Source organism: Mytilus trossulus, unplaced genomic scaffold (assembly GCF_036588685.1).
Source record: "Mytilus trossulus isolate FHL-02 unplaced genomic scaffold, PNRI_Mtr1.1.1.hap1 h1tg000244l__unscaffolded, whole genome shotgun sequence".
NCBI lineage: Eukaryota > Metazoa > Mollusca > Bivalvia > Mytilida > Mytilidae > Mytilus > Mytilus trossulus.
The window spans coordinates 337,207-349,356 of record NW_026963317.1 but is presented as its reverse complement, the minus strand read 5'-3'; the positions used below and the strand labels follow the sequence as shown (position 1 = coordinate 349,356).

Genomic DNA, 12,150 nt, shown 5'->3' with positions numbered 1-12,150 from the left:
GGTATGTTTGTTGATCAGACTAGATTAAAATTTGAGTTAAAACAACAAGCATTAACGGGTATAGCAGTTATTGGTCACTGTACAGCCTTAAACAAGAATATTATAATATAAGGAAATTAAGGTGGTACCTAACACTACAGGGAGATAACTCTGTAAAGTCAGCTAAACGTTTTAATTATGTTGTGTTCTAAAAAGAATATTAAGCTTCTCAATGATCAAAATTGGTGTTTGTCAAATTGCTATATAACCAGTGTAATTTTCTGTCGGTTCAAAAATTTAAAAAAAAATGTATTTTTGTTTATGTGTCAAAGTAAATACTTTGACAAAATTAAATGAGCCAAATTAATTTTAGTGAAAGTGTTGGGTACCACCTTAAATATACTAGAAAGTTGCATACTTTTTGTATGACCAATCAGACATAGGGATTCTAATCTGACCGGCATTAACTTAGGATGAGATTATATCCTCCATCATTCCTTAACAAAGGTGCACACAATGCAATGTCCAGGCTGCTTTACTGGTCTATATTGAAGTATGGATATGTTGAAAGACTTTAAGATCAATGTTTTACTACCAGTAGGTATTAAATGTAGACCAAATAACCTTGAAAACTGAGGTTTAGGTCAGAATAACTTGGCAAAATTGACTTTTTCAACTTGCAATCATTCCATACACCTGATATACCATTGTTTACTGTACCATGAACACTTTACACTGACTGATGAACCAAGAAAATGAGGTTAAGGGGAGATAAATCTTGCCAAAGACATATGCACCTTATAATAATTTTGGTGGTTTCTAATGGCTTTATGAAATTCAGCATCACAAATTGAAACTGATAAAATTTTATTATAAAATGTTAAAAATGTTTTCACAACACATATAAATATACAACAATGTGTGTCTGCACTAAAACAGATTAAATGAAATCATGTATGTAAAAAAAGTAAAATAAAACAATTATTAAATAAAAAATACAACCTGATTTCAATAAGTTATCAAAATATTAATAAGTCTTTGTCTAATGTTAATGCTGCGTAACTGTAAAGCTTTTCATACATTTTTAGTACAAGCTGAATTGCAATATACAGTGAAAAACAAATATATGCAACACATGGTCAGACAAAATTGTACAATAAGCTTAAAATCTATTTCATTAAATATGGATTTTTTTTTAAATAACATTTTTTAAGATGCTTTATGTTTATTATGAAGGTCTGACTAATTTTATTGATGTTTTTAAAATATTTAACCACACTAAACATTTATACTTTAGCTTAGGATGAAATTTATTAAATTGATATATTATTGCAAATTCAACAAAACTGTTTGATTTAGTTTCAGTTGTTTACAAAAATTACTGAATGTTCAAAACCCTTGTTAACTTAAAAGATTTGAAATTGATTACTGAAGTTATTAGACAATGAATCATCACTCAAGTTGTCTTTTATGTGTGTCATTGGGTTGCTGTCTCTTTGATGTTTGCACCAAGGCATCTTCTATAAATGATAAAAATTGTGTTTCTCATATTTTCAACTCTTACTTTTTTTAGGCCAAAGGGTTTAATAGGCAATGCATTGAAACAACTTTTGTACCTACATCTCTACACTTCTGGCAAAATATTTAGTCCTGTTTCTTTCTAACACTTTTGCATACACTTCAACATATATATATAAAAAAAAGATGTGGTATGATTGCCAATGAGACAACTATCCACAAAAGACCAAAATGACACAGACATTAACAATTATAGGTCACCGTACAGTCTTCAACAATGAGCAAAGCCAATGCCGCATAGTCAGCTATAAATAGCCCCAGTAAGACAATGTGAAACAATTCAAACGAGAAAAACTAACAGCCTTATTAATGTAAAAAAATGAAGGAAAAACAAATATGTAACACATAAACAAAAGACAACCACTGAATTATAGGCTCCTGACTTGGGACAGGCACATACATAAATAATGTGGCGGGGTTAAATATGACAATCAAAAGACATTTTTATCTGCCAAAAGTTCTAATTTAAAAAAAGTACCAGTACCTGAATCTAAAAAAAAAAACTAACTTACAAAAAAAACCAAAAAACACACAAACGTATCTTGATGAATATACATCAGTTGTTGAAAAGACTTCATTTTGAACTCCATTAACCAAATCTTTTTATTTTATAATATTTTTAAGTTTAAAGATTACACTAAATGCTTTAATATTTATACACAACTCATTGATGACTATTATTTGGGAGCTGTTCCAAAATTGATAAGTGGGAGTAAAAAAAGCCTCCCAAGGCCTTACATATGTGTTTTATTCTGGATGAGCCCTTAACTTATTTTTAATTTTTTGAATAGATTTGAAATATAAACTAATTAAAAAGACAAATTACAGATCTTATACATTGAGTATTTTAAGGTTCTTTCAATATAATAAACAATGTGCTTTGATTATAGCGAAAAACTTCATCTATTGTTCTAAACGTTTTGAATTCCTACACACATCAGATATTTTTTCTAAAGCAGCTTTACAACTTTTGTCATCTTTGGCACAGCAGGAGATAACATGAAGATTAGGTGAACTTGGAAAGTCTATAGTCTTCTCCATTGCTTCTGGTTTCTCATCTAAAAATAGATTTTTTTTTAAACTTTTAGAAGAAGAATTAAGGTGGTACCCAACACTTCAGGGAGATAACTCTGTAAAATCAACAGAATGTTTTAATGACTTTGTGTTCATAAGGGAATTTAAGCTTCTCAATGATCAAAATAAGTGCTTGTCAAACTGCTATATAACCAGTGTCATTTTCAGAATAAACGATTGGTACAAATTTTTAAAAAAATTCTATTTTTGTCAAAGGTTCAAAGTTACACTTTGTCAAAATTTTAAGAAAATTAAACGAGCCAAATTAATTTTAGTTAAAGTGTTAGGTAACACCTTAATAGATGAATTTTGTAATAAAATTGTGACTTTTAATTATGTGTGGTATTAAATCATCACTGTTTGTTTGATTATAGAAGTTCTAAATGGAGCTTTCTAGGGAAACCTTGCAGAGAATATATGGTAAAAATTCAAACATAAAACATATTTGTTGCTACTGAAACTGAACATTGACCTTGTGTGTGCAAGGAACATATTTGGAAGAAGTGTGTGGTTTTATGTTTATAAAAAAATGAAATAAAAGTTTTTAAGAGCCTAAAATTTTCAACCATCATAATAATAGTTTAGAATATTAACTTTGCCTTAGCTTTGTCTACTTAAATATTTGTATTGGACAGAAGTAGTTTTAAGTGAGAGGTTAGCTCTATAAAACCAGGTTTAATCCACCATTTTCCACATATGAAAATGCCTGTACCAAGTCAGGAATATGACAGTTCTTGTCCATTGGTTTTTGATGCTTTTTGTTATTTGATTTTGCCATGTGATTATGATCTTTCCAAATTGATTTTCCTCTAAGTTCAGTATTTTTGTGATTTTACGTTTTAATTCAAATTTATATAATTGATTGATTTTGTTTTGTTTGGTTCCTGAGTTTTTATGAATGAAACCTACCAGTTATGTCAGATTTATTGAGTATAAGTACACATGGAATGTCATCTAAATCTCTCTCCTGTAGCATGGAGGTGACATCTTCCCTCAGTGATTTCATAACATCTGCATCACTACTGTCTACGACGATAACTAACACTACAAAACAAGGGGAAGTAATTATAAATTAAATGAGATGTGTAATATACAGACAGGAGCAAACAGACAACACAAATTTGAAATAACTAAGACTTTGAGAATACAAAATAAAGTCTTCAAAAATAGATAAGTGTCTATACAATATTTCAAGCTTAAATTATTAAAGGCCTGACATCGTACAGCAACATACATGTACATTTGCATATCAAGATTAAAAATCAGTTGTTGATGCACATTAAGCAAACAACAATCTATCAATTTCAATTACTTTTTTTTTGTTATTCTCAAATAGTTATGACTCCTTTGACTTGATACAAAATAGGTGATGTCAGGATGTCAGAAAAAATATCCCAAAACAAAGTGAGGGCTCATAATTTTATTTTTTTTCTTTGGTTTTAACTAATAGTTTTACATTAATAAATTCAATATTGAAAGGAATATATAATCTGTGTATTGCTGAAGTATTAAATGTGTTATACATTGTATGACTATAGAAATATTTTGTTACATTGAAGTTTTGGGATTAGTAAAACCTTGTTCTAAACTAAAAATATCATCATTTACAAATGTACTACAATTCCTGAAGATTATTTAAAATATCATTCTAAACCTGCCACTAAGTAGCCTCTTTTATCCAGCAGGAAGATTATCAGTGAAATTATCATTCATTATCAAATAAAATGGAGATAAATATATACCATTAGTTCCATGGTAAAACTGTCTCCATCTTGGATGGTAATAGGGAGCACCACTTAAATCCCATGCTATGTAGATTTGTCCCTTATGTTCAATTTTCTCAACATTAAAATCCTCTGTAGGTATTGGTTTTATGACAGAATCACACCCTAGCTTCCAACCATAAAGCAAGCTTGTTTTACCTTTGAATAAAAAATTATATTCATATTACATGTAATAAACTTTATTATTGTATAGCAATATAATATTTCCCACAGAAAGTAACCAAAAGTTAGCGTGCAATAAATTCCAATATTGCACTAGTGCAATAAATCTTCAAAATTCATGATGTCATCAGCGACAAAATCTTAATTTAAACAATGTTTACTTTAAAATATTATATTGCTATACAATAAAAGGGTTATTGCATGAATATTGAGGAATATTGTCCCTCGTAGAACATATATTGCACTCGCCAGCTCGTGCAATATACATTTCTACTCGGGACAATACTCCCCAATATTCATGCAATAACCCTATATTATTAAAAATTGATTCCTTTATGCAAAAATCAATGAATCAACATGCAAACAATTCAAAGAAATCAAAATTGCAAACTCTCCCATTTAACACATCAGTAACAAGTGTTTTTCCCCCATATGTCTTTACCGGTTTCTGTCACAGGCATATGGGGAGTGGACCTCCATTTTTCTGTACTTTTTGTTTGTGTTTTATTTTAGTAGTGTCTTTGCAACTGCACATGGGGGATGAGTATTCAAATACTGGCATTTGTAAGCTATACATACCAGCATCTGGATTTATAATTAAAATCATTATTGGATGTCATTGGATCAGGAGTCAAACCATGAAATGTGCAATAAATGTCCCTTGTTACTTTTAAACATTTTTATCTATACTTTAACCTTAAACTATTTTCATTGATTTTAATCATAAACTTATTTCAAGATTTTAATTTGTCTATGTTCCAAAGGGATAATTAAACTTGGAAGATACATGTTCCAAAGGGAGAATAAAACTAGGAAGATACATGTTCCAAAGGAACAACAAAAATGTACCATCAGCATCCAGTGATTATCACAAACACTCATTCTTTCCAAGAACCATCAAGGATTGGAATGCTTTTCCTCTTGGTTTTGTATCAGCATCGTCAGTCAAGGCTTTTAAAGTCTTAATGACAAGCTAAACTAAATTAACAAATTTTGGGGAGGGTGTGGTCTAGTAGACTAGTATGCGTACCATATCCATGGCAGTATAATCAGTTTGTTGAATGTGGCTATTATCTGGCAGAAGCAGAATTCTATCATAAGTTCCATTATATCAGTAATTATAGTTTAAGTTAATACTTATATCAGAAATATTTGGAAACTAATAAAACATGTTAATCGAAACAATTTATTTACTTAACTTTGTGATAGTTTCTGCCATTACTTCATGTTTTATTCTGGATTCAATGATGTTCAATAATATAATTGGAAGCTGGTTCATGAAGCCTATGACTGCCTATGAACATGAATTTATCTATGTGTCCCCTCATGCTGTGTTGCCCAGGTATCAGGTCTGTTCGCGTCCAATATACGTTCGCACCCAAGGTCTGTTCGCGCCCAATTTTAATTCAAATTCCAGTTGAATCATTGAAAAATCATGATTGTTGTTTTTAATTGCTATCTTGTAAATACTGAATGTATTTATAGCTTGGTATGAGTAAAAGATTGAAGATTTTAACAGCTTGGTCCCTTCAGGAACATATATATTGACTGATATACTGTTCCCAGGTCCCTTAATATAGCAATGCACTATTATAACCAAAACATGATCAAACATGATAAAAAATTTTCAACACACAAAAAAAAAACGTAGTCAGAATCTCACTCCATTTCGAAACAAGTCAATGTAACAAAAGTTATAGCAATACACTAACCAAGACATGATTAAGAGTTATTCAACACAAAATAAAACGTTGACAGAATCCCACTTTATTTAGAAAGGAATTTTTTTTTTAACAATACACTATCCAAAACTAAATTCAGATTTATTCAACACAATTATAAATGCTGTCTCACTTTAAGTTTTGAGACAATGATAACATTTATATGGCAAGCCAAAGTGGACAAAAAGAGCTATTTTCTAATATTAAAAAATCATTTTCTAATATTAAAAAATGATTTTCTAATATTAAAAAATGATTTTCTAATATTAAAAAATGATTTTCTAATATTAAAAAATCATTTTCTAATATTAAAAAGTACCTTATTTTTTAATATTAGAAAATGATTTTCTAATATTAAAAAATGATTTTCTATTATTAGAAAATGATTTTCTAATATTAGAAAATCATTTTTTAATATTAGAAAATCATTTTTTAATATTAGAAAATCATTTTCTAATATTAAAAAATAAGGTACTTTTTAATATTAGAAAATGATTTTTTAATATTAAAAAATCATTTCTTAATATTAGAAAATCATTTTTTAATATTAGAAAATCCTTTTTTAATATTAGAAAATCATTTTTTAATATTAGAAAATGATTTTCTAATATTAAAAAGTACCTTATTTTTTAATATTAGAAAATGATTTTTTAATATTAGAAAATGATTTTCTAATATTAGAAAATGATTTTCTAATATTAGAAAATAGCTCTTTTTGTCCACTTTGGCTTGCCATACATTTATACTTATAAGAATACTACTTGCCAAAACTTAATTACAAAGTTATTAAACCCAAAACCAATTAAAATTGGGCGCGACCATGTAGGGTGAATGGACTTTGGGTGTGAAAGTGAAAGGGGGCGAACATGAATGGCCGCAAACAGACCAGGATTCTGTTGCCCAGACACTACGTTTATTTCTTTATAGTAATTTATTATTATTTAGCTTATCAAATATGTTCTTGCTCTTATCCGTACTATTTACTTATCTGTAAGATTTAACCATACACAGCATAAAAATATGACAGCCCTCTATTTTAATTTTCCACATTAATAAAATAAAATATCTACTAAAAATATAAAAAGGGGGTGCGATTTCTGTATGACTCATATTATTTTGTCATTGTACCTGCACCGCTTTTCCCGAGCAACAATAGTTTTTGTGGAAAGTCTATGACATTGTTAATATCAGGTCTTGTGCATGCCAGTCCCATCTACATTATAATAATCACTAAATTGTAAATGTCAGATAAAATTTGTTTATGTTGGAGACGCAAGGGAGATAACATGAAATTACAATATTACCTAAAACCCAAAAGAATATTTTAATAATGATCAACAGCCACGGTCCTGGAAAATGTACATAGAAGTCGGTGAACAGGTAAGTTTATATGCAAATGCAGATACATATATCTACCATCATTGCATGAACGAATTCAGACTGTGTGATATTTAATTATAAATCATGATGATTGCCGCTTTGTGCATAATAAAATGAAAAACAAACTGGCATCATACCGTTTTCAAAAGTGTATTTAGGTTCCGAATGTGAATGACTCTCGTGATTTTTTACGAAAGTTTGACAGAAACTGTTGCTTTCGGGTCGATCCGGCCCCACGTCGATCCGGCCCAAGTCGATCCGTCCCACGTCGATCCGGCCCAAATGTTAAGGGCATACGATACAGCTACAGGGGAGGTAATGACGTTGCTAACGTAAAATGTTATTTGCGCGACGTCAAACTGTAACATATCGGGAAAAGATGCATTTTTCGACTGTTTTTTGTCATTCAAACTGATTTAATTAATTCATGGACCCCTATTTTTCAAAACGGCAATTTGTTTCATTTTGCAGGGAGATTATGTGACCAAAATTTTATAAAACTATAAATAGAGGATTTTTTTTAATTTTGATAAACATGCAGTAAAAAATGACGTTTTTTCCTCAATTCATGATCATTTGATAAATATGAGTTATTTCTGAATAAAAAATTGCATATTTTTTTATGATACTTATAAAATGCAGAAATTACCGATTATTTAACAAAAACAATTTGTGTTTATCTTTTATAACAAAAAAGTTATGTCTTTCTTTCGAAAAAGAAATTACGGCCACAAATCTGAATTTTGAACAAATATACAAAATTTCGACCTCATTTTGCTCAAAAAGTAGCATATGAAGGTATATTTTTTATTACATATTTGACTTAATCAGGTAAAAAATAGCCAATATGCAAATTTTCATGAACTTGTAAATACAGAATCAAAACTGTATCGTATGCCCTTAAGTCGATCCGGCCCCATCAAAAAATATTTTATAAGGAACAAAAATAATGATATATATTAATTGAAATTTATAAATGTGTATGATTTTTATTATAATGTAAAAGGTTACGGTAAAAAAAAAGGTCCTTTGAAAAATAGATGAGTATAAAACAACTAGGTCGATTATGTTTTTATTAGAAGTTTTCAAGATAATTTGGTATAATTATATCAAAACGTATATAAAATACGGTACAAGCCGACCGCTAAGCCCCAAAATATAGCAGCTTTACAAAATTGTGAAAATATAATCTTTTAGCTATTTACCGGAAAGAAGAATGCTTCTGCTACATAAATATGGGCTGTTTTTGACAGTACAATGCACATATATGGGGTATACTAGCATCATTCAGTCATGCTTAATGATAATAATACATAACACATATATAAAGGTGAGGATGAACACGGATACGGCCACTTTCATTTTTGACCAAAAAATATCTGAAAAGTGACGTTTTATTTTATATTTATTAAATTTTTCAAATTTAAGCTTGAATAGATGAACCTGCAATTTGAGGCCCAAATCTGCCCTTACCGGACCTACTCCTTTCTCAAATTGAGAAATGTTGTTTGATTTCCCGAATCCTTTCTATAAAAGAGAAGATAGAATGCAGCGGAATTTTAATATCACAATGGCTTTTCCTTGTGTGGTATGTGACCAACATGTTAGACCTCGACATCTATAAAGATCATTATGTTATAAAAATGTATTTGTATTTATTGCACTGATAAGCATAATGTGCTTAAAGTAATAAAAAATTACGTAACTCTAATTAATCAGGATTTGATTTAATTAAGTAATTACGAGTGGCATTACCACGGGTGTCATTCGGTTTATCGAGAGAAATGATCGTGAAAGAATATCTAACGACGGTCAAGTATTGAGAGACGATCGTGAAAGTTCTGGTAACGGATCGTGAAAGACATTTAATCGAGAAGACATATGAAAGTCCAGTAAATATTATAATCTAATTAATTACACAGACACATTTACGACAAAATAAAACTGTCTGTCAAAATGGTTCAACATTATGATCAGTATGTCAGAATATCCAGTTTCAAAAGTACATAGTTATTACAAAACGACAAAAGGCTGATTACTTCTCGACATTTCAATGACATAAAAAATGTAAACAAACACGATTTTTTCACAAATTCGACTAGATATACTACGTTTATCAGAATAAGGGCATTGTATTGGAATTAATTAAACGGTTTTTATAGTTATTTTGTATAAATATGATCTGAAACTTGGTAAACTACCTCCATAAATTTTTATTTTTTTTTGGATCGTGAAAGATCACGTACCGCATTTTTGAAGATCGTGAAAAGGATCGTGAAAGATCTCATGCTACGAAGATTTTCACATTATTCTTTCAATATATGATAATTCATATTTGTTATTGATATTGAAAAAGGCTAGATAGGTCAACATCCTCAATAGGTTTAAGCCAAAGAAGTATAATGTTGAAGAGCAGTGAGGATCCAAAATTCCAAAAAGTTGTACCAAATACGACTATAGTAATCCTTAGTTTTTCGCAAAAATCAAAGTTTTGTAAACACGAAATTTGTATCAAATGACCACATTATTGATATTCATGTCAACGTCGAAGTGTTGAATACTGGTCTGATGATACCCTCGGGGACGAAACGTCCACCAGCATCGCAACATGGCATCGACCCAGTGGCGTAAATAGTTATCAAAGGTACTAGGATTATAATTTAGTACGCCAGACGAGCAAATACATTAACATTATTATTTGGGTATTTGTGAACATGTTGCTTGTAAAAAATAGTTGGATGATTGTAGGATGAAGTTTTTTTATTGTTATGTGAAGTACACACTTATCATGAGTTATAGGATACCCATATTTTGTATATTGGATTCTATACTAAATGTCCGTCAGACAGGAATCACCCCAACCTCAATTTGCCTCATTTCATGGATGAAGATTCATTTTAGTGGTCAAGTCCGTATCGAGGATTCGTTAAGCTTTAGGATAACTGTCTGTTGTTATGATTGTAATGTGTATATTTTCGACTTGTGCAAGGTTTCAACTAACATTGAACTCATTATCATGCATCATTCGGCAATGGTTTGGCCTTTTGAATATATACATGTTGTACCTGTATGCTATAGCGACAAGATGTTTCGTGTATGGTGTACATGTCTGTTTCTTATATGACCATAATGACTTCAATTGTGTTTAACTTTCGAGGTAAAGTGTTGAATAGAAAAAAAGATAATTATTATTATAGCTTTAATGTTCATCCTTATAAAAATAGTTACAGGCTTCAACCACTTGCGGATTTATCAAATGATAAAAGAAATACTGATTTCTGATTACTAGTATTAAGTCTGGTCACGCATTTTCTTTCACGATCGACATAATACGTTGCCTGCTCTTTCACGATCAAGTTTGATTGAAATTCAACAAATTCAAGGTTTTCATAAACAAATTAACGCTTTTAATGGAAGAACATACTTTAATTTTACTGTACTATCAGATACACCAAAGATTAAATTTCAAATAAATAATGATATTTTGAAATATGATTATAGGTACAAAAAGCATGTTATTTGTAATTAATTTCACAGACACGCATTGCGCCTTTTGTATTTTTTTCAAAAAGTACTTCATATTTTCTTTATCTTCTTTCACAGTTATGTTGAGGAAGTTAAACCATTTTGACAGACATATTTTTTTTTGTTCGAATTTGTTCTGCGTTTTGAAAATTAAGCGATTTTTTCAAAGATTCTGAACTAGAATGTACATTAAATGTCTTTCACGATCCGTTACCAGAACTTTCACGATCGTCTCTCAATACTTGACCGCCGTTGGATATTCTTTCACTATCATTTCTCTCGATAAACCGAATGACACCCGTGATTACCTTAGTTCACAATCATTAGACAATTGTTGAATAAACAAACCAATTACAGACTCATGATTTGATTAAACAAGTCATTATGATGAGTTAAATTTTATAGGTTCCATCGGACTGTAAATAGCTATTTAGCTTTTCTGTGAATGAACTATATAAAATAAAAATCGCCATGATATTCCAACTTATCATGGAAAAAAAACCCTTCATATTTTAAATATGCTGAAGCTGCTATACAAACAGACACAATAACACTAGTCATGCTCGTATCAATTTAAAATAGTTCTTTAACTGGTACTCCAATCAATACTTCCCTTACCTGTTGTCATCCCGACACTTTTTGCAATTTCCATTTATACTGTTAGAATTTGTCACAAATTCCTTCAAAATCAATATAGTTTATTCATATTTTATTATGGGGCCGGATCGACTTGGGGCCGCATCGACGTGGGACCGGATTGACTTGGGGCCGGATCGGTTTGGGGCCGGAACGACCGGATACCAAACTGTTTATGATCAAAAGAGTATTTAGAGCAATCTAATAATGCAATTATATCTTTCCCGCATTTTAAGGACAACATGTATTTCTTTCTCAGTTTGGGCTTGCATTTTGTTATTTCTCAATTACATTAACTACTTGTCGAACCT

At 30.1% G+C, this 12,150-nt stretch overlaps 1 protein-coding gene across 1 annotated transcript; it reads right to left on the bottom strand.

Moving 5' to 3' along the window:
- Nucleotides 1-794: 794 nt before the first annotated feature.
- LOC134701467 (uncharacterized) lies at nucleotides 795-7,577 on the bottom strand. Its single transcript, XM_063562623.1, has 4 exons — nucleotides 7,427-7,577; nucleotides 4,374-4,553; nucleotides 3,541-3,675; nucleotides 795-2,615 (listed from the first exon to the last, which is right to left on the bottom strand). Exons 1-4 carry the CDS (start codon nucleotides 7,509-7,511, stop codon nucleotides 2,461-2,463), a joined length of 555 nt encoding a protein of 184 aa, XP_063418693.1. The 5' UTR covers nucleotides 7,512-7,577; the 3' UTR covers nucleotides 795-2,460.
- Between the last annotated feature and the right edge of the window lie 4,573 nt (nucleotides 7,578-12,150).

Coding starts and splice junctions, on each gene's coding strand:
- LOC134701467 (XM_063562623.1), bottom strand. CDS start 7,511: ATGGGACTGGCATGCACAAGACCTGATATTAACAATGTCATAGACTTT. Junction 4,554..7,426: donor GCTCGGGAAAAGCGGTGCAG/GTACAATGACAA, acceptor TTTTATTCAAAG/GTAAAACAAGCTTGCTTTAT. Junction 3,676..4,373: donor GTTTTACCATGGAACTAATG/GTATATATTTAT, acceptor CTTGTTTTGTAG/TGTTAGTTATCGTCGTAGAC.